Genomic DNA, 23,352 nt, shown 5'->3' with positions numbered 1-23,352 from the left:
CTTCCCATCACCCAGACCAGTACTCTCTGTGCCTTCCCATCACCCAGACCAGTACTCTCTGTGCCTTCCCATCACCCAGACCAGTACTCTCTGTGCCTTCCCATCACCCAGACCAGTACTCTCTGTGCCTTCCCATCACCCAGACCAGTACTCTCTGTGCCTTCCCATCACCCAGACCAGTACTCTCTGTGCCTTCCCATCACCCAGACCAGTACTCTCTGTGCCTTCCCATCACCCAGACCAGTACTGTCTGTGCCTTCCCATCACCCAGACCAGTACTGTCTGTGCCTTCCCATGACCCAGACCAGTACTCTCTGTGCCTTCCCATCACCCAGACCAGTACTCTCTGTGCCTTCCCATGACCCAGACCAGTACTGTCTGTGCCTTCCCATCACCCAGACCAGTACTGTCTGTGCCTTCCCATCACCCAGACCAGTACTCTCTGTGCCTTCCCATGACCCAGACCAGTACTGTCTGTGCCTTCCCATCACCCAGACCAGTACTGTCTGTGCCTTCCCATCACCCAGACCAGTACTGTCTGTGCCTTCCCATCACCCAGACCAGTACTGTCTGTGCCTTCCCATGACCCAGACCAATACTCTCTGTGCCTTCCCATCACCCAGACCAGTACTCTCTGTGCCTTCCCATGACCCAGACCAGTACTGTCTGTGCCTTCCCATCACCCAGACCAGTACTGTCTGTGCCTTCCCATCACCCAGACCAGTACTGTCTGTGCCTTCCCATGACCCAGACCAGTACTGTCTGTGCCTTCCCATCACCCAGACCAGTACTGTCTGTGCCTTCCCATCACCCAGACCAGTACTGTCTGTGCCTTCCCATCACCCAGACCAGTACTGTCTGTGCCTTCTCATCACTCAGACCAGTACTCTCTGTGCCTTCCCATGACCCAGACCAGTACTGTCTGTGCCTTCCCATCACCCAGACCAGTACTGTCTGTGCCTTCCCATCACCCAGACCAGTACTTTCTCTGCCTGTCCCATCACCCAGATCAGTAACACTCTCTGCCTTCCCATGACCAAGATCGGTACTTTATCTTCGACATTAAATAAGATTCTCATCAGAAGCTACTCAAAACTCTCTGCAGGACTCTTTAATAATTTTGATGATAGTGGAGTTGGCTACCATATAGAGCACTGTGCTAAGTAAATTATGTATGTTACCTAATTTGATACACTCTCAAGAGGTACCACTGCCCTACTGATAGATGAGGATTCCAGTAGTTAAAGAATTTGCCCAGGGTCACATTAGCCACTCAACGGAGATTTGAACTCATGTCTACTTGAGTCTACTGCAGATCCATGCTCTTACCAACAGACTATGTATCTTAATATTTTAGACCAGTATGACAATGAATGTGGAGGAGTTTGGTTGTTAAGTATATATCCAGTGTTTTTGAAATATGTAAATAAGAAAATTAAAAAGTAAGCCTTTACATATATGTAATGATTGAGCAGAACAGAGAAAAACATACAAAATGTCTTTGTGTTGTTGATGCAAGTAAGGGACGACATGTCCAATCTAGTGAAGAGATGATGTGCCAGTTCTGTCCCTGGCTAGCAGTTAATTCCTAGGGAGAATACATGGATCCTCAGTCTCATTTTTTCTGTTTGCAGATTAAGTACTTGTCTTTTCTTATGTTAGAATGATGATGAGGCAGCCATCTGAAATCTTTAAATAGAAAATCTATGAGGATAAATAACATCTATAAAAGTGCATTAAAGCCTTCAGAAGAAATGCATCATACAGGTGTTTGGCCCATATTATTGATAACTAAAAAATAGCACATACTCATTTTACTGAAGAGTTTAAAATCAAGTACCTGTCAGCAACAGAAGACGGAATCCTCACTAAAGAATAAAATGAGAAAACCTTAAAGTTCAGGTTATTTTCATTCATATGAAAAAATTTCCCATTTTGGGATATCCTAATACCACCGTAGACTTGAGCATTGCTATGCTTGACTTTGGCAAGATGTATGAAGGAGCATCAGTTAGCAGTGTTTTGTTTCGTTAGGCACTTTCTAAATGTTGATTGCATGAATTCTGTATTTGAATCTGGCTTTTTCTCAAATCTTTATTGGAAAAGCTCAGTCAAATGAATATGTAAATAGGTAGCGTGAAGGAGGAGCTTGTGTAGTAATGTGATAATGGGCTTCTACTGAAAGTTGAGTGAGTCAGCTTGGCTGAGAAAACTTTTGTTTTTCTCCCCTGCTTGTTGGTTTTCTTTTATTTAGCTGCTAGGAAATGAAGTATTCTCTTGCCACAAAGAAGCTGTTAGATTGAAAAAGTGAGTTTGCTGCATGACACTCTTTTGTCCCTCTTACTAGGAAATGGTACCAGATCTTGTTTCCCAGGAAGATAAGAACTTACCTGTGTAATATTTCTCCAATTGAACAAAGACTAGACTATCAAAGGTGTTGGGCCATCATGCCTTTTATCTTTTATCATCTTAAGTAGAAACAGTAGTTTTTTCCTGATCTTTGAAATTCTCTTAAGAATATATGCAGTTCTAGGAGCTTCCCTCAAGTAACAGAAGCATTTGTCCCTTATCATCATTTATCACAGTTATTAATTTTATGGAGTAAAATATTTCATAATTGTTACCACTAAAGAATCTAGTAGCTCCTGCCATTTCTTAAAACCTACAGAGAAATAATACTAATTTTCTGGAATCTGTGAAGAACTGTACTCAAACATAGACACTGTGACACCAAAGATAAGTGGCAATACCAGGCTGCAGATTTTTCTCTATGCCAGTCCAATAAGCCATTATGATTACCCTTTTATCTCAAGGAATTTTATTTTTGCTAAATCACACATATTTGGAAGAATTCCTTCTTCCAGTATAATACGTGACTTTTGGAACATGTTTCTCCTCTGGTATATTGTGGGATCCCTCATTTGTGTTTTGAATTAAAAATGAAAAGAGCTCTTTTTCCATCATAATAATCCAAATGATTTGCCACAGGCTGAATGTCCCTTTCAGGGCTGCCATGACTAAAAATTATGGCATCCTTGAACTTGTAGGAACTGGCAAACTGCTGACAAATGAATTTTTAAAATTTCTTTCATTTCTATTTCACTGTGAATTTGTGATTATGATAGCAAATTCAGTTCCACTTATATGTGTAATTTCTCTGGTTGAATGGTTTTGCCCTATTCGTGAAGTGCCAGTAAATGGATTGATTATACGTGACCTGGTAAGTAGAACTATGGGGTTTTGTTTTGTTTATTTTAAAGATTTTATTTATTTATTCATTAAAGAGACACAGAGAGGCAGAGACATAGGCAGAAAGAGAGGCAGGCTCCCTGTGGGGAGCCCAATGTGGGACTCGATCCCAGGACCTGAGCCAAAGGCAGACGCTCAACCACTGAGCCACCCAGGTGTCACCTGGTTTGTTTTGTTTTGTTTTTTGCCTGCCCTCTTTTACCAAAATCTTAAATATAAATGTCACTTATCTCAGTATTCTTAATCATAAGTTGCATGCTGGTTGTTTTATTCTGTTTGTATGTTTAGCATTGTTCTTGTTTTAATCCGGAAGAGGGTAGGCTGGTCATGCACTAAGTTTTTAAATAGTCCATGGAGATAAGGTTGTGTTTCTCATACATGTGGGTAGCAGAGGTCAAGTCAGGAAACAAAGGCCATGGATGCCAGGATATACCACGAGGTCAAGAAGGCCAGTGACAGTGAGCTACACTCAGACTCACAACAACAGTGTGTGATTATTGGCTGATTGCGGTTTGGGGAACCGCAAGAAGTGGGGAACTTCTGTATATCCAGTTTCTCTAGTACCTTTCTTTCTTCAGACAGCTACATTCTTCCCCGAGATTGCAGGGTCACTAGCAGCCTCACAGATGTTAAGTCTACTAAATCTCTCAGATGGGGGGGGCAGTGAGGAAAAAATGTACCTTAGAAAGAAGCCTGTTTCCACTTCGATAAAATTCATGTATTCTCCTCCCCTCACAACTGCTTGATTGATAGTTTTACAGCTTCCCTTGCTGTCACCCTGTTCCTCTCGTGGTAAACCTCCTACGAGAGCGTGGGAATCCACCTGGAAAGAGTGCAGCAGCTCTGTCTCTGCTGGTCTCTGAGCACCTGTGCCACGTCACAGGGTGAATCAGGTCAGAGCTGTCCCCAGGAACCAGACGGCACTGAATGTTTTGCCCACCTTCACATTTTTAGAATCTCTTCTCTTAAGGGAGTGCCCCATAGCCACAGCTATCATGTTGTATAAGTAGGCCTTTGGTTTGAAATGTTACCCCATGTTTGTCAAAAGTAAAAAGTACGTGTCAATAAGAGCTTTTATATAGTTGTATTAATGAGAGCTTTTATTCTTTAGGCACTCAGCCCTTGACAGACACTATCTCATTGTCCCTCTTTCTCTACCTGATTTATAAGAAACAGGTAGGTAGGTGGGGACCCTGTCATCACTCTTCATGCAAGGTGAGAGTGCCAAGAGGTGAGGGGATTTCCCAGGGTTCTGGAATAAGCCTGAGCAGAGAGGGAGTAGTAGGACTTAGCCTTGGGTGTACTGCCCAGGTTGATCTCAGATAAATCTGATGTTTGCTATTTCTTGATCAAAGAAAACAGCTGCAGACCAACAAAACAGAATACCCTAAGTCCTAAGGAAAAGTTTGTAAAGATTTATTTATACGTTAGGCAGTTCTCAAGTCAAGACAGTGGTTAGATAGTAACTAACAAAAAGACAGAAGCTGCATTGGACTCTACAGACATTATCTCATTATTCCTGTTCTTTCTCCTGTCTTGCAGGAAACAGGTAAGTGGGGGCCTTGTCATTCCCCATCAGAGGCAGAGGCCTCAAGGGCTTATGGGCTTTCCCGGGGTCTTGTTATTGGATTCATTAGTGTCTAGTATCTTAGAGGATTGCACAGAAAGTTGCAGCCAATTCCGGGCGAGTATTTTCTAGCAAATTAGTAAGTGAGGTCTTGGGGTCTGGGGTGGGGTGACTGATGATGATTCCATTGAATTGTCTGCCCCAAGAACCGGTCAGGATCAGACCTGCTCATCCTGGGTGGCTTTCTACCAAGTAGTGATATTGTGCTCACATGTGTGTGAGTTTACTTTTTAGAGAAGCCAAAAGGCAATGTGAAGAGAACTTAATATTTTTATAAAGACATCTATTTACATTTCCCGTTTGCCAGCTTTTTCAGCTTATAAGTCTGAGATATATGAAACAAAAAAAATCAGGGAATTCAACACCATACCATTCCTTGGTTTCCAAAGTCACTTCATCTCTTCACCTTTCAGAATATTCTTGTTTTTTTTAAATACATAATTCCTAGGATTTTTAGTTATCTTTAGTGGAGGAATAAGAAGTATACCCATTCCATCTATGTCCTGTATTTTTATTAGTTAGTATTAGTTCCTTTTTTAAAAAATATTTTATTTATTTATTCATGAGGGACAGAGAGAGAGAGAGAGAGAGAGAGGCAGAGACACAGGCAGAAGGAGAAGCAGGCGCTCCATACAGGGAGCCTGATGTGGGACTCGATTCCGGGACTCCAGGATCATGCCCGGGGCCAAAGGCAGGCGTGAGCTATCCAGGGATCCCAAGATATCTATTTTCCATTAGGTATGAGTTCAAGTTATCCACTTGTACTCTAACAGTTTAGGCTTCATAATAAAATTCAGTTAGGAAAAAATAGAATTGATACACAAAAACTCAGTCTGTATATCAAGCTCTTTTACATATTAATTCACACATTACATTCTTGAATATGAAGGATGCCTCATGGCCAACATGTTAATGATTTGTGGAGCTTACTGTCAGATATTACTGAATATGGGAAGAGAATAAGAGGACTTTCAATAGTTAGAATAGGTTCTTTGGTTTGCTAGATAGGCATATTACCTTTTAAATCAATATTGTACTCTGGAGATCTGAGTTTCTGGAATACACCAACAGAACTGACCTGGAATAATATATCAAGGGCTGGATGCTTTCAAGATTATTCAGTAGCCAAGAAAAAAAGAAAGAAAGAAAACCTCCTAGGATTTGTTGGTGGTTGCGTCTGGAAGATTTTACCTTCCAGATGCTTGTGTGTATGTTTAAGATGTTTTTACCCCCAGCCACATGAATAGTAAATGGTGAGTGACTTACTGTTGAAGCTAGAGTAAACAAACCAGTAATATTTTTTGCACAGTTGGGCTGAATTGTGTATACACTGATGTATTTATATTCAGTGTGGGAGGCTTATATGAATTGTTTACTGGCTAAGATCTGCTTCTGAGTATGGGTTTCTGTGAAGAGTTCTGGTTTTAGTAACAGTTTACTTTGACAAAAGCATGTAAGCATTTTTATGTTTAATTGTACAAACCATCATGAAAGGAGATCATCTCTTTGTCACCAAGTACCCTTTTTAAAATTTCCTAATGAGTTGTTGCTTTTCATTTATCAGAAGTCGTGCCATTTGGGAGAATCCGCCATGGCCATTTTACATTACATTACAACAAAGAATTAGTTTTATAGGAAAACAAACTCAGTTGCCAAAATTTTGCCCTGAAAACTTATAACTGTTTTTTTCTTTCTGTTGTCTCCCCCAGAAAGGAAGACTCCACTTTGGTTCTTACTATAACATTTTATACTAACTCTTAACTCTGCTCAGTTTTTAATGCAATTGCTTGAAGTGTTTTCTGAATTACATTAATCCAGATGAGATACTCCCTGAAAAAAAGAAGAGGTTCCACAGGGTGAGAAGTTCTGTATCCTGTACCTCTTTCCTCAGGTTCCTTCAGCCCCTGAAACCTTTGCCCTGCCCGGCTGTGCTATAGGTCTTCACACTCACTGGGGCCTCAGCAGTAATTTCACCTCCTCACACCTGTGACTGACCTCACTGTGTAATATAGTCATCCACTCACACCCCTGTCCCATCATAGGACTTACCACCCTCCTGCCATGTCCCTCCTTCCACCCCAAAGGGGTGGGAAGTCAAACTTCCCATCTCTCTGCCATCCCCAACATAGAATATAATTTTTCTAAGTAGAGTCACTTAGTTTTGTTCAACATTGTATTCCAAGCACCTAGAACAGAGCTGAATACTGAAATGCCACTCAATAAAGTTATTTGGACCTTTTTCGAAACCAATCAAGAGTTCTTGGCATGTTTTTAAACTCCTTTCCCTCTTTCATTCCATTCCCCCAGTATTGTCTTCGTGATTCACTTCCATACTGGATAGTTTCCGTCGGCCTCCAGAGCCATTCTTAGTATGCCAGGCATTGATATAAGTGCTTATTATGTAGTAGCTCGTGTCCTTTCCCTTATAATCCTGTGAGATATATGCTATTAATACCCACGTTTGGGACGTCTGGGTGGCTCAGCTGTTGAGCATCTGCCTTCAGCTCAGGGTGTGACCTCAGAGTCCCGGGACTGAGTCCCACATCAGCTCTTTGCAGGGTACCTGCATCTCCCTCTGTCTCTGCCTCTCTCTCTGTGTCTCTCATGAATAAACAGTCTCAAAAATTTTTTTAAAAATACCCATGTTTTACACCTTACAGAGGAGGCACATAGCCATTACTAACTAGCCCAAACCACAGTATTTTAAGCAGGAAAAATAAATAAATAAAAGAGATTCTCCCGTCTGCATCTTTATTCCTGCTGAGTCTGAATCCCCCCCCCCCCCATCCCTACTCTACTACCTCTTTCATGAGTCTTTGGCATTCATGCTAACCAGCACTCTTCTCTACTTCCTTTTTAACTCCCATCGCACCTAAAATTACTACAACATAGTCTGTTCATTTTTCCAACTTGATTATTAACCCCTTGGGATCAAAGACCACCCTTTAGGATTTGGCTATCTTCTCCTTGTCACATAGAATACTGTTGAGACTATCGTGATGATACTTTTGGTTTATTATTATTTTTCACTATTATACATAGAAATTCTAATGCCCAGAATTCCAAGATATCAGGTGACACAGTCACTTATCTTACAAACCAACTATTGAGTTACAGGCTTAACAGAATTTGTATTGATGTATTTGCCTAGCATTGTGCCTTGCTAAATATATATACTCAGTAAGTATCTGTGCAGTGACTGTTAGACATTTAAGAACCTTTCAATTAACTGATTTGATTTCAGTGTTAATTGTTCAGAACCAAGAAAACATGTACCTTAAATTCTGGGAGTAAAAAAAATGTCTTTAAAATAGGAAATAGAAAAAATAAATAAATAAAATAAAATAGGAAATAGAGTAAATGCCCTACTAATGCTTGTGATCTTGATATGTTTAGGGAATCACCTTGTTCAATCTAGAATGACCAGGGTTTTTATCTGGGTCAATGAGTAATTTTAATTGCACTCTGAAAGAGTAAAATACCTGGGTGGCAGAAACCCGCACCAAGGTGAATGGCTTCTCTATGAAATGTACCAGACAAAGCAGTCATTCTTTAGTTCCCTAAAAAAGTCAAGTACACTGAAAAATGCTTTTTAAGCCACAGGATTTATTCTGCCATGAATGGGCAGGTGTTTACTTGTCAAAGAGGACTTGTGGCTGTCATGTAAAAGCCCAGTCTCTGTTTCGGTTGTGTAGGTGATCTCTTCTGTCCTTCATAGCCACCCTTTGCCCCTTTTTTTCTTATTTGTGCAGAGAACACGGCTCTCAGTGTATTCTGCTTGCATAGAGACAGTGAAGCTTCTGTCATCAAAGGCTGCTCATCATTCCATAGTTGTGTAACTCGTTTATGTTGTTAAGTTTAAAGTAATAATAGGAACCTGTGTGTTCCCAATAATATGTGATGTAACACAGAGCTAGCTTTCATTTTACCTTTCAGGGGACTTCAGAACCTACCTCTTCTAGTTCTCAGATGTAAGGCTTGGGTCAAAAGCAGCACAGAACTTTTTTTTCTAAAACTGAGTGATTTTTGTGTGTTCTGAGCCTGACTTTTTACATGTGGCTTGATTATAGATAGTTTTGGGATAATTATTCTTGCCTGAGAAGGGAAGGTAGAGAAGTCAGAATAAATAAAAATCTTAAAAAAAAAAAAAAAAAGAAAAGAAAAGAAAAAGAAGAAGTGAAGGTAGAGAGGTAGATAGTGCATTTATTCACTTATTCTATGAATGTTACTTTAGGGTCTGCTATTCGACAAGCATTGTGATAAAGAGGCACAGTGTGAGAGGGACAATTAAAAAGAACGTATACTAATAAAGTTTGATAAGTGCTATGAAGAAAAATATGGTACAATAACTAATGGGTAGACTTGGTCAGGGTCTTCCTTCCCAAGGAGACTTTAGACTGAGGCCTGAAGGCTGACAGTGTGGTCCTGTACGGGCCAGCGGCTTCAGGCTGGGGGAAGCTGGCACAGCATGCACGTTTTTGCTAAAGGATTGGATGGTATTAAAAATTGAGATTGTAGGTCATGATTCCTGTGGCTCTTACTGTTCATGTGTCACAGCTTCATTGCTTAGCTCCTTAAAAATCAAGATCAACTGCCAGGGAGTAGGGTACAGCAAAGCCTGACCTAGTCTTTGATATTCAAACAGAGAATATCACAATATTTCCTTTAATACTAGTGTTTAACACCCTCCATTTGAACTTCAGGACAAATGACTAGAAAGGAAGGACCTGGAAAAGCTATCAGGATACTTTCTGCTCTAGGTATCAGAAGATTCAACTTCCAGTAGATTAAATATCTATCAATTTACATAAATGTGGGGTCAGGCGGTTCCAGGGTAGGTCACCTGTAACAGGCTCCGAGGGCTCTGTCTTTCTAAGCTGTCATCATCAGCATGTTGTGGGTTCTCCCCTCGTGGCCAGTGTGGATGCAGCCATTTGGGGCATTACATTTTGACATAGTGGTAGCCAGTGAAAGAGGAACATTTCTTCTGTATGTTGCTTTTTAGAGGTGAGAAGCTTTAACTAGAGCACCTCATCCTTTCCCACTTCCACTTCCTCAATCTCCATGGCCAGGCTCCATCACATGCCTCTAGCTATACTAATCACTATCTGGGGATTGAGACCACTCAAATTAACTTCCATCAGTCACCCCTGAGTCTGGGGAGGTGGTCACCTTCTCTGAGCACACTGGAGGGTGAACATCCAACAAAATCAAGGGAAGTTTAGCAGGGAAGCAAGAATGGATAGGAGGAGCACAGCCCTCAGGATGCTTTGGTATTATTGATGAGGGCTGAGTGCACAGGGGTTATAGGATGCTCATGTTTTCTCTTGTGTATTTAGTGATTGTCTTGTTTCCAGCATTTTTGGATGAAATAATAAGCAGAGGGTTTGGTGAAACTCCGTGTTAATTTGCATCCTCGGCCTTACTAGTGCTTTCTACTGTATCAGTGAAGCAGTATCCAGCACACGATGCCTTGACACCTTTGCAGTAAACTTTTTTTAAAATTTAGAAATGCCTTATCAAATAAAACATGTAAGGAAAAGGAAGGAAGCAAAGATAGTGTATATATATATATATTTTTTTTTAAAAGAATAGTAAAGTCATACCTGTTTCTAGTACCTTTGAAGGCTCCCTATGTGACCCTCCCCAGTCACATCCACAGCTATCCTCGAGAGATAACCACTACCCTGAATTTTTGACTTAATCCTTTTCTTACTTGTCTTAATGGTTTATATATGTATGTTTCCCTAAGTTTATTTCTCAAACATTTTTATGTATCAGAATCACCTAGAGGACTTGTTAAAACAGATTACTGGATCCTAAACCCAGGACTTCTGATTCAGTAGGTCTGGAGTGAGTCCAAAAATCCACATTTCTAACAGTTTCTCAGGTAATATGGATGCTGGTGGTCCAAGGACCACCCTTTGAGAACCCCTGCTTTGGCAGAGAACTGCTTAGTTTTTGTCTGTTCATAAATGGAAGCGTATTTTATGTGTTCTTGTTTTTTTAAAAACTTGACATGTTTTTGAAATTCAGCCTTGGTGATATGGGTAGCTACAGGTCAGTCATGCGTTTTCACTAAGAATATAGTTTGTTTTTGTTTTGGTTTGTTTTGTTTTACTATATAGTACTCTTTTTCTCTTGAATCTTTCCCCACAGCCCCGTGAGGGAAAAGGTAGGGGGTGGCAAATTACTTAAGGCACCAACAAATGTGATTCCCCACCCACCAAATATCCAGCACCAGTGACCCCTGGTTCTCATGGCTGAGGGCATTGTTGCCACCCTTAGAAAGAAGAGTTCTGAGGTGCCACTTATCTCAGAGCCCTAGGCTCTCCAGAAGGTTTAGGAGGCTCACGGTGTTGTGGTGTACCAGGCATAGCAAGACCTGCAGAACCTCCAGGGCCCTCCTCTAATCAAATCAGGATAGAAAAGAACACACTATATTTGCCTAGAGTGAGCTAAACACTGTTGTTGAATAAATTGCAAAGGACCAGAGGACTGAATTTACAGAAGTGTATGAGGAATATATTCTCTTTCAAAAATGCTCGATAGCCATATATGTTACATATGTTTATACTTGTTTATAGGAAATGTTTTAAAAAGTTGCCCAAAGTCACAAACCTAATACCAGGCAGAGTCAGATTTGAAGTCTTTTTGTGATTACAAATCACATTGTGTTTTCACTTTACTGCCTTCCTGGGACTAAAACACAGGCATTCCCTGTTCTTGGCATTTCTCTAACCACTGAAACACACTCCCTCAGGTATGTCCACTTTCTCTGAAAACTGGTTCCAATTACTGTTACCTATACAGTGCAACCAGCTTTCATGGTTCTTTCCATAATTAGTTGGAATAGATATAGTATTGGAAAAGAGTGGGATACACTGACACATTGTACTGTCTTTGTTGGACTTGAATGTTTGGCTTGGATTTATGTGCTTGACAACTGACTATATTGCCTTGTGCTCTTTTCCTGCAGGGGATTTCCAAAGAAGGCCAATAGAACTGCTAGAATAGCTTCTGATGAGGAGATTCAAGGCACAAAGGACGCTGTCATTCAAGACCTGGAACGAAAACTTCGCTTCAAGGAGGACCTCCTGAACAATGGCCAGCCGGTATGCAGAGATGGATTTGGGGCCTGAGCTTGGAATACTAGCTCTTCACATCAGAGAGCTCTTTTGTCACTTTGGTTCTTGCAATTTGTATATAAAATTGATCTCATTACTCCTAAATCTCAATGTTCTTCTTAGCATTATGGCCTCAGTGTGAGGGGAAGGGAGAAAGTGGAATGGCTACCCTCTAGTTGGCCTTCACTATTTACTGCCATTCATGAAAACCATTTTTGGAGTGAAGATAGCAAGTTGGAGATAAAGAGGAAGGGCTGATTTTAAGCTGAGGAGTAAAACAAATGAGGAACTGCAACATTACAAAGAAAAAGGAACAAATCCAGGCTGGGTAGGAGGGGAAAGGTGTGCTCTGGAATGATCTGTATCTACCAAAAGTACCAAAAGGAGAGTTTGGATTCTATTCCATGGACTGCTTCTACACACAGAATATCTTCACTAAGGAAACAAATCCTGATGTCCAGTACCATTCTAGTAGACCATTACTAGATTCTGATTCAGATTCGGTAATCTGAAAGAGTAATGCTTGTTTCACAATATTGTTCTAGTATCTGTATAATAGATCTGGTAAAAAATACAGGTATATAAGATGTTTTTGCCATTGGACTTAAATGTTTCCTCACCAGTTGTTTCTTATTTTTTATTGACCCTTCTTATCATGTCCAAGATTTTTAAGAGGACAGGAAGAACAAGTCCCACAAATCAGGTGAAGTCTGAAAAGAGCCTTCTGTGGTTTTATTTTAGAATTATCACCAGAAAAATTTGCCTGGATCATACGTAAAAGAAGAAAGGAGCCTCTTTGTATAAAATCTCCCTCTCAGGCACCTTTTTCAGAATAGAAAGCTCTCTATGCTAAATATATTTTCTAGGAATTTTAATTATCACACACTGATAAATAAAAATGTAAGAACAGCCCATGTTTGTTTGATTGGAAAGGTGGAGGAGAGAGAAGGGTGCTGAATGCTGCTTTTAATTATTAGGGCATCCTAATCTGAGTTCAGGAAGATTAAAATTCTAATGAGAATTTGTGCTGGTCATTCATTTCATTGAGAATAGAAGATTTTCACAAAGGGAAAATATTTTCTTCCTGAAATAAGTAATAGCGTGTATAAATGTGCATACTCTGGAAGTTTTCCCTGGCTCTGTCAACTAAAGCCTTTGAAAGATTAAAACAGATACTTAAGGGAACTTACTCAAGCCAGGTAAAGGCATTTCTCCAGTTTTTTGGTTTTGGGTTTTTTTTTGTTGTTGTTTTCTTGGGTCTCTGTTGAAATATTCCTAATTCCCTTGGTTAAAGAGACTTAAGAGTTCTATAAGCTGTTATATCATACTATATATATTATGTGTATATTTACATTTATGTATTTAGCAGTGAGTGACATTCCCAACGAGTTCCATCAATTTCTGCATTTGTGAGCTCAAAATGCTAATGTTACATATTATTCCATTACTTATTTTTGGCTTCTATAGACAGGGCTTGGATATCCACACAGCCTAGTGGTTTAGAAACAAAACTGAAGTAAATTTGGCTTTTACTGGTAGCAGGTGCTTTCTGGCAAAGGACTAGGTATCAAATTGACATTTCTGCTTTATAAGGAAAGGGGTGGAGAGGACTCCAGTCCTACCTTCGTTGATACAGTTCTCCATGAAAACATTAGGAAGGCTTTTAAGAGAGCAGGTATTTAAAATTCTCTTTGAAAACTGAATTCAGTGATTCTTTAACAGATGTGAGAAAATTAATTTGAATAATAACATACTGGGACCGAGACAGTCCAAGCACCAAACACCTACCTCTCCTTCTTCTAATCTTCTGCCCCCATTTTAGTAAATGAAATAATAGGAACTTCAGGACTATTTGTCATTGGCACCGACTTGTTTCACTTCCCGGTTTCAGCTGGGACTGGAACCAGCAATTACTGGAAATTGTAAATTTATTCAACATATTTTCCTGATTAGAGAGTTTCCAATAGAATTTACATCTATGTTCAGAAGTTTTGGATGTTCACTGAAATAACTTCTGTAATTTTTTAAATATTCTGCCTTACTAATCATTCTCTATTCTCTCTTGTGAACTGAACACTTGGTTATGGGACAAGGGGTCTCTGAGAGTTCTTCCCAGACTTTGATTCTATGGCATTTTAGAACCAAAGCTCAAAGGCAGGAAACAGCCCAATAGACAGAACAAAGACGTTGGCATTTCTTCTAAGAATGGCCCAGCAAGTGTGTGTTGGCCAGATCTGGAGCACTGGCTACTCGATGCAAGACCATTACCACTTTGCCTGATGGCCAAGCAGTCTGCCTCTAAGTAAAATCTGGAATTATGGATATTAGCTTTGGCAAGTACCTTTCACAGTCCTTTGCCTGATTTGCCTAGTGCAGTCATCCTTTGTGGACTGTTACATTTGCCTACATGCCCCTGTTACACGGCGGCCAAGGAAGTGCCCTTAGCGGTGAGGATCTCAAACAGCACCGGCATGGCCAGCGAGTCTACAACTTCCCTCATCAGAGGCTTGGAGCTGACTAAGCTGTTTTCGAAGCTTGTGAATGGCCATCAAAATAACATTTCCTTTAAAAAATATTTTGCTACTTGAATATCTTTTTTCTCATTGTGTATCGTTAAGGATTCGTATAGGACATGTATTTTCTTTGTGGTCTCTGCCACTGAGGCTGGAAGGGAAAGTGACAGAACACTTGAAGGGAGGGAAGGAAACAGACTGCTTTTACAGACAGGTATCTGAAGGTTGAGAGAAAATAGTTACAGAAAACATCAAAAGTCATTTTTAAAAATTCTTGTTTGTGAGGCAGTATGTATGTAATTGTGAATTTTCTATTTTTTGTGGTTTACTCTGTTTAGAGGTTAACATATGAAGAAAGAATGGCTCGTCGATTACTAGGTGCTGACAGTGCAACTGTTTTTAATATTCAGGAGCCAGAAGAGGAAACAGCTAATCAGGTACTGTGTTCTTCTGGACAAATTAGAAAAATAGTAATTATTCTGTCCCCTCCCCCCATCCTCCTTATGGACACTATTCTTGGGATCACTTCTGTGGGAAGCATAGGACAAGTCAAAGAAAGGCAGTATTAATATCACCAACTCATAGCTATTATTTATTGAGCACATAGCATGTGTCAGACAGCTGTGTTAAGTGACTGATGAGAGTTATTTCAGTGATACCTGTTCTTTTTATCTTATTGATCAGTTTATTCTCCTTTCAAGTATCTTTCTGTTTTTCCTGTCCTGTGCTTTATTGCAAAATACATATTGTAGAGAAACATATTTTCACTGAAATTGTTTGACATAGCTAGTGAATATTTCCAATTATATTCATAACATCTAGTCAAAGTAAGATATCTGTGTATAGAAAAAACGGTCTTTATTTTCCTTCACATATATAGTTACAAATCACTAATCAGCAGAAAACCTAGATTGCTATTTTTGTTCCCTTCCTACCACAAAAAGAAAAGGTTACTTCATGAATTTGATGGAAGCTGTTTTATAATCTCCACTGCTTCTACTTGGAGTTTCTAGATATAGTCTCAAGATTAAAGGAAGCTTTTTAAAACAAGTTTAAAGGATCAAGTAAATTCTCATAGATGTTGAGAAATAGATCTGTCTTCAATATCTGAGGATTTTTCTGTGTGAAGTATTGCTACTACAAAAATTTCAACTGAAAGAAAACTAGAAATCTTTCTAGGTTCTTATTTCTATTATTAGTCTTCACTTCTTTTTTTTCTACCATTACAGGAAATTGAGTCTCCTCATGCTTCTGTAGGGAGTACTCTGGACGGTCAAAAGGTTAAGCTTTTCACCTTTCTCCTCCTTCTGGTCTTTCACTGTATCTGTTTTCTTGTGTTCTTCCTTGTTTACCTGTGTATCTGTCTTTACTGCCATATATTAATTACAAATACTATGACCAGTGTCTGTTTTTACTTAATATCATATGAACAGAATTACTACAGTCAGTGTGCTTTTTGCTACTTGAATATCTTTACAAAGATATTTAAGAAAAAAATATATTTACAAACTTGAATTTGATTCTGTCACTAGTGAATACTCTGAACTATAAATTGTTAAAAGTGTCTCATTTGTTAATACCTTTCTGGGGGAAAACTCACTAATTCTCAAACTGACTAATCTGATAGTAGGTAGAATAAAACAGCTCATGTATTCTTTGTAGTTTTATTCATACTGCTGTATTTCTTCCCTCAAGACAACAGTTTTTTAAAGGTGGGGTAGCTTCTTTATGAAAAAACCGAGTTAAAACATTTTTTATTTGTTACTAAATAGAGACTATTTTGTAACAGGCTGCCTTGTTGTCATTATACTTTGTAAGCAGGAGAACTGTAGAATCCACCTTATCACCATAGGATGTTGACGGCCACTTTGCTTTTGTCTTATTAATCCAAATTTTGACTGGACTGTCAATCCTGTTTTTCTTTTAAAGAGGGTGGAGAGTAGTTCCTACTAGCTGCAAAGCCGAGCAGGAGATCAGAGGCAATGGGGCTGAGGATTATTAGGAGTGAAAAACAAATGCCATTTTTCCATTATTCACGTGATAAAATGCTATGTAATAGTGCGGCTGCCTTCCACATGAACTGTTGCCCTTCTGAAGAGCTGCACCACCCTGCATCAGCTTTCCCCCTACAGCAAGAAATCCTTGTTCCATCATGTTTTATTTTTGTGAACAATTTAGGAATACAAAGCTGTTACCTTTTCCTTTCTTTCCTCACCCCCACCCCTCCCACTCCCCCACTCCCCACCCCCACCAAGAGAAAAGAGAAAGAAATTCATCTTCATAGTTCCTGGGGGAAGGAGGATGATAAGACTTGAAGACAATTTGAAATATCATATATACTTACTTCCAGATGTTTTTTGTTTTATATGGAATTGAGCTGGGCTCTGGTAAAATATCACTGTCTTCTTAGTGTCACTGGAGAGGAGAGTAAGACTCAATGAGACACATAGGACCACAAGGGATCAAGGTTGCTAATGTGACCTTTTTTTTCCTGAGACAGGAATATAAAGTGTCCAGCTGTGAACAGAGACTCATCAGTGAGATCGAGTATAGGCTAGAAAGGTCTCCCGTGGATGAATCAGGTGATGACATCCAGTTTGGGGACGTACCTGTGGAAAATGCAGTGGCACCATTCTTTGAGATGAAGCTGAAACACTACAAGATCTTCGAGGGAATGCCTGTAACTTTCACATGCAGAGTGACTGGGAACCCAAAGCCAAAGGTAAGCAAGCTGAAAAAAGTTGGCTTTTTCAGAGTCCTGTGTTCTGAGGAAGTTTAGCTTCTACAATATAGCATGTGTAACAAGAGGAAGAGGTACAGACTACCTTTCTCAGTCTCAGGATGTCAAATGCTTGAAGTACTTGTAAGTTCCAGACCTTCCTCAGGAGGCATCAGAAGCCAGAAAGAGTGGAAGAAGGGTTGAATTTGGGTTTGAAGACAGGAATGGGAAAGTAACAATTAAATAATCGACAAGGAGCTTTTCATACACCTGCATCATTTCCTTATGTGATGTTATCAGTGTCACTCTCAAATCGCAGGTGCCTGAACTGAGAGCTCAGGGAGGTTTAATTAACTTGCTCCAGGTCAAGGAGCTGGTGAGTGGCCAGGCTGGAACCCGAGCCCCATGCCATGTGCCATACGGAGGCAGCATTTAACACGGATTACAAAAACTTCAGATCTTTAATCTGCAAAACCAAGGCTTCCTGTATTTACAAGGGGCTAAGGACTAGAATACTGTTGAGGAGGGATAATTAAAGGAATTTCTGATATTTGGGAGAGCTAGGCTGACATACATGGGAGCCCTCTCTCTAAAGACACATGGAAACAGCTGGATAAAGAGTTGCTCTGTCTTTAAAGGGAGACAAGAGTAACTGCTCACTGGTCCAGAAAGCAATAAACAGGATTACACTTTTTCCCTAGAACTTGGGAAAAAAGAATAAAAAAGGGTGCCCATGAGAAATGGAAACTCCACATTGACACTATCTCACGATATGAAGCCAAAGGCTGAGAAATTAATACGAAATTTAGTCCAAGATGATTAAAATCCCTGTTTCTGGGAGAAACAAGCAAAAACTGTCCAAAAAATACTCACAATTTGGGGCATATCAGACTTATGCAGCGTTAAGAGGGAGGAAGAAATTCACAGTGAAAACTTACAGATCATAGGAGAAACAATGATGAGAATAAATAGCAAAAGAAAATAGAAACTCAAGTATTGCACAGTATTGAACAGTCTTAAGTGAACTATAAGATAAAACTATGTTTAAAATGATTGAAACAATGTTAAAAGAAATAGAAACTTTTTTTTTTAAATTTTTATTTATTTATGATAGTCACAGAGAGAGAGAGAGAGAGAGGGGCAGAGACACAGGCAGAGGGAGAAGGCAGGCTCCATGCACCGGGAGCCTGATGTGGGATTCGATCCGGGGTCTCCAGGATCGCGCCCTGGGCCAAAGGCCGGCGCCAAACCGCTGCGCCACCCAGGGATCCCAAGAAACTTTAATGAAAAAAACAAGACAGGACCAAAGACCAGGCAAATTTGTAAAATAAGCATATAGAAATGAAAAATACACTCAATGAAATTAAAAGCCTAACAGTGGTATCACAGAGAAAGAGCAAAGAAAACAGCCTTAACTTTCCAAACTCCTATTCACCTCTTCATAAGATGAGATTTTTCTAATACACTGTGTTAGAGAAAACTTCTTAGTTCTTGGCATAACTTGGATAATTGCTGTGTATTCACAAACATGATACCAAATGCATGTACTAAAAATAAACTTGCAGCTTATGAATGAAACTTAACAAGAAATTGGATATTAAGCTTCCAAAATGTTTGCAAAAATCCGTTGTTATTTTTAAACCTTGGTCATTAATGAAGTTCTAAGATCATTGATTCTTGTTCTAAAGAACACTGTGTTCACTTGAAAGACGGGCTGTTGTGTTTAACGTTACTCTGCTTTTCTAGTATGAATTTAAATGTTTCACAGCTTTAAGAGCTTAATTTTTTAAGAGTTTTTACTGTTAGGTTGTCTTCTTTCACCTTTCCTTCCTTTCTTCCCTTCCTCCCTCCTGTCCTCACTGCTGTTCTTTTTCTTCCCTCCCTGGTTTATTGAACAACCGTTTCTTCTGCACACGTTATATAAATGCACTAGGACTATTAAAGTATGGGATATTCATCATGTTTAAAAAAATCCTTTTTTGGGGCTTCTGTTTAAAAAAAAGGAAAAGGTAGTCTACCCTTGACATGCTTGTTCTAATGGAAACATGAGAAGACAAAGGGATTTCTAATTTGCCTTGTTTTCATCTCTTGTACCCTCCCCTTCCCTCTCCGTTAGCAGTCTTGGTAAAATTGTTGGACTCTTTCTTAATTTTCATTTGAACGTTGTATTCCAAGTATGATGGAGGTGAAAAGTATGATTAACAGAGACAAGTCTGAAGAATTGACATAGTAGCAAGAATGCAAATTGTATACTAATTACAGCTTCTCTGTTCCATCAGAAATAATAAAATAGCCAAGCAGAGAATGATAATTATGAAGTATCATGCTTTATCTAACTTAATTTCTAGAACTGAGAGTTAAGTCTAGCTGACGATTCATTTTTAGGTTAATAATACAGCCTGTAAATTTAGAGCTAATTAGAAAATGGAAGTTGGAAAAGTTTCAGCAGTCAGATCCCAATTCTTTATGTACTTATTTAGTGCTAGAGATTTCTAGCCCTTTCCTTTCTTAGAAATGTAAATTTCAGAAAGACTTTTCAGATTCAGAGTGCTTCATCGAGTTGAATTTGAATGCCAGTTGAGGTCTCAATTGGCATATGGATTTACGTTAAGGAAAAAGTTCATTTTAAAAACTGAAGATTCTAAAGTAGGTTTTTATTCTGTTAGGGACCAAGTTAGGAATGCTTTAGCTGACAACAGAGAACTTGTGGCTTTAAAAGGAGGGATTTGTTTAGTTCCCTAAGTAAATCTGGGGTGGGTTGATGCAGGCATTATTATTAGCTCAGCATCTCAGCCACGGGAGGGCTGATGGCACATGATTCATCATTAGGGCCCCATGTCCCCACTGTCAAAGACTAATAACCAAATCACAGGGCTCCAGGGACCAGCGATTTTATTTTATTTTTTTTAAAGATTTTATTTATTTATTCATGAGACACACACACACACACACAGAGAGAGAGAGAGAGAGAGAGAGAGGCAGAAACAGAGGCAGAGGGAGAAGCAGGCTCCGTGCAGGGAGCCCAACGTGGGACTCGATCCCTAGTCTCCAGGATCACACCCGGGGCTGCAGGCGGTGCTAAACCGCTGAGCCACCTGGGCTGCCCGGACCAGCGATTTTAGGTACAGGAGAGGGAAGAGAGGAGGACCTATGAAAGAGGGAATTTGACCATTTTAAAATGTGTGAATTAGTCCAGATTTATTTTTACTTTATTTTTCACATTTAACTTTCTATCAAACCAAATTAAGATATTACTAAAACTTATAAGTTTAAATACAACTGTGTTTTCTTTAACATGGTGCGGAGAGCAAACTTTCAACCTTTGAGCATATGCTCCTTGGCCCACAATGAAAGCACTGGAGCTCCACCCACCACCAATCCTTAACTGGTGATCATTCCTCACTGCCACTTTCTTTTTTTTTTTTTTAAGATTTATTTATTTATTAGAGAGACAGCACCAGCGGCAGAGGGGGGGGGGCAGGAGAGGGAGAAGCAGAAGTAGACTCCAGGCTGAGCAGGGAGCTGGACATGGGGCTCGATCCCAGCACTCTAGGATCATGACCTGAGCTAAAGGCAGTCACTTAACCGACTGAGCCACCAAGGCACCCCTCCCTGCTGTTTGTCTAACACAATTCAGGGGAATAGTTAGATCTGTAATTCTCTAAAATAACCTTTTTACCTTTCCTTCACAAGTAACACATTTTACTTTAGTGCCTTTCATTCAGTACATGTGAAAATAGAAGTAAAAAAGAAAAATGCCTATAGAGCCACTCCAGAAGTCACTATGTCTACATTCAACATTGATCACTCCATATAAATAATGTCAAAAAAATATGTGAATAATATGTGAATACCTACTTATATACATATTTTTAAATAAAAAAGATACAATTTTTAAAAACTAAAATAGAATTAAACCTGTTTGTTACCTACTTTTTTCACTCAAAAATCAATTTCCTTTTCAAATATTGTGTTTAACATTTTAACTAATCAGCTGTGCAGGCCACACAGTTATTATTTACCGGTCCCCCAAACAGGGTAGTACTACACACATCCTTAATCTTTCATCACTGTTTCCTTTCACAGATCTATTGGTTTAAAGATGGAAAGCAGATCTCTCCAAAGAATGATCACTACACCATTCAAAGGGATCTTGATGGGACGTGCTCTCTCCATACCACAGCCTCCACCCTAGATGATGATGGAAATTACACAATTATGGCTGCAAACCCTCAGGTAAAGATTAAGGGTATAGGTTTGGCTTCATTTCTGTGTATAGTGCTCATAGGCATTTGTTTGGAGAAAGTAACTGTTTAATTAGAAGGCAGAATCAATGTTCTTTGACTTGAAACTATTTTCCCATATTCTACATCCATTTTGGTTTCAGAGGATAGAAAAATTATTTGTTTCATTAGTATTTTTTTATTTCATCAAAGTGTTTTTCACATGAATAATTCCAATACAGATATGTATTCTTTCTACAGATATTACTTGGGGCCTAATAGGTACACTTCTTATTCAGGTGGTGGGGTTGCAGTGGTGGACAGAACAAAGTTTTGAGCTAGAAAATAAGAAAAGAAACATATGTAAATAATATAATTTCAGATATGATTAAGTTCTATGAAGAAAAAAAAGAAAAGGACAGTGAGTGACATACATAAATATGGTGTAGTAAAAAAAAAAAAACCTCAAAAAGTAAAATATTTAAAAGAAATATATACCTACTAATTCAGTGGAATTTAAGTATATAAATGTAGACAAATTATAATTTTGATAGCATCTGTGTATGGCATTCAGGATTAGTTTCCATCCGAATGTTTTCTCTTGTATTTATCCTTAGATTTAGGATCATCTGACTACTTAGAATTTAATAGGCAGCAGTTACTGGTGAATATCAGGTTCTCAATTCAAGCCTACAAGTTCTTTTATGAGTGTCAGGTATGTTTTAGGCACTATCTGGGTAGGGAGAATGCAAAAATGAGTAAGAAGTGATTTTGTGTGACAAAATCACAGAGCTCATTGTGTGATAGGTAATTTTACAAAGTCAGCAGAAGTCATGTAAATAGCAAATTGCACACTTAAAAAAAGGTAAAATTAACAATTTTATTATATAACTAATGAAGATTGTCCAGTGTGTTTTTAAAATCTCTGATCTATTTATATCATTCTATATTTTGTTCTTTCTTTTGAAGGAAACATGAAGTGTCAAACATGAAATGGTACAAATAATTTCAGCAAAGCTTTCACACTTCTAAAAGTTTGTGCAATGTTTATCCTAATATTACACTGTCACATAAACATCAATTTCTGTAATATTAAGATTAGAATGAAATTCTAATTTTCCACAAATGAGGTTGTGATAGAGCACAGCAGACTCTTCACTCTCAACAGTTTCCATATTAAATATGCACTTTTCTTGAGGTTCTATACATGACCATCACCTTGAAAAATAATCAAAAGCACAACTTCTACTAAAAGTTACATTGTAATACTTATTTGTGTTCATGTTTGGAGGGTTTGAGGAAAGAAGTAGAATTTGCTTTTTTCTTTCTAATTCTATTTTCAGTATGTTTCCTTGACTATTACTAACAATTTCAATTTTCAGTTTTCTGCCTATTAAAATAATAGTGAAGAACTCAACAAAATCCAAAATTTCTCTTCTTGCTAGGTCCTTTATTCCTTTAGAAAGGTTGCTATGTATTATAGTGATCGAATTGACTGTGTCTCTTAAGCACTCACCAATCCTGGTCCTGATGTGAATTTTGAGGCATTTTTCCTAGTGAATGTTTTTAGCACTTATTGGGAGTCAGCAGTTTTCTAAAACAAAGAACATAAATGTAAAATTGCAATTATGAGTCTGCTTCTAGTCTTCTTCAAATTATACTAATGTAGTTTTTACATGTGGAAAAGTTCTAAATGGGGAAGGACTCCATTGGACATGAGCAGAGTTGGAGACTGCATGAACTCATTAGATAAAGGAAGGCTGCTGAAGATCCCCTTTGTAATGTAGAAGAGGAGGAAGGGAAAGAAATAAAAAGGATGAAAGGACACAACAAAGACCAGAAATGCAGAAGGTGCTACTGAAAAGCCTAAATGGCATAGTTCAGGGGTTAAGAG

General features: G+C 38.9%; 1 protein-coding gene across 6 annotated transcripts in view; it reads left to right on the top strand.

The window, feature by feature from the left end:
- The window catches only part of PALLD (palladin, cytoskeletal associated protein), a 400,423-nt gene that overhangs the window by 358,795 nt on the left and 18,276 nt on the right, over positions 1 to 23,352 (top strand). For 5 of the 6 annotated variants that reach the window (XM_041766120.1, XM_041766123.1, XM_041766124.1 and 2 more), the window contains 5 exons: positions 11,856 to 11,991; positions 14,855 to 14,953; positions 15,746 to 15,796; positions 17,017 to 17,238; positions 21,322 to 21,471. In XM_041766120.1, coding sequence (XP_041622054.1) covers positions 11,856 to 11,991; positions 14,855 to 14,953; positions 15,746 to 15,796; positions 17,017 to 17,238; positions 21,322 to 21,471 — 658 coding nt within the window. The remainder of the gene's footprint in view (positions 1 to 11,855; positions 11,992 to 14,854; positions 14,954 to 15,745; positions 15,797 to 17,016; positions 17,239 to 21,321; positions 21,472 to 23,352) is intronic. The other variant, XM_041766121.1, reaches the window with a different exon arrangement.

The sequence above is a fragment of the Vulpes lagopus genome, chromosome 8 (assembly GCF_018345385.1).
Source record: "Vulpes lagopus strain Blue_001 chromosome 8, ASM1834538v1, whole genome shotgun sequence".
In the NCBI taxonomy this organism is placed as follows: Eukaryota; Metazoa; Chordata; class Mammalia; order Carnivora; family Canidae; genus Vulpes; species Vulpes lagopus.
This window is presented reverse-complemented; position numbering and strand designations above follow the sequence as displayed.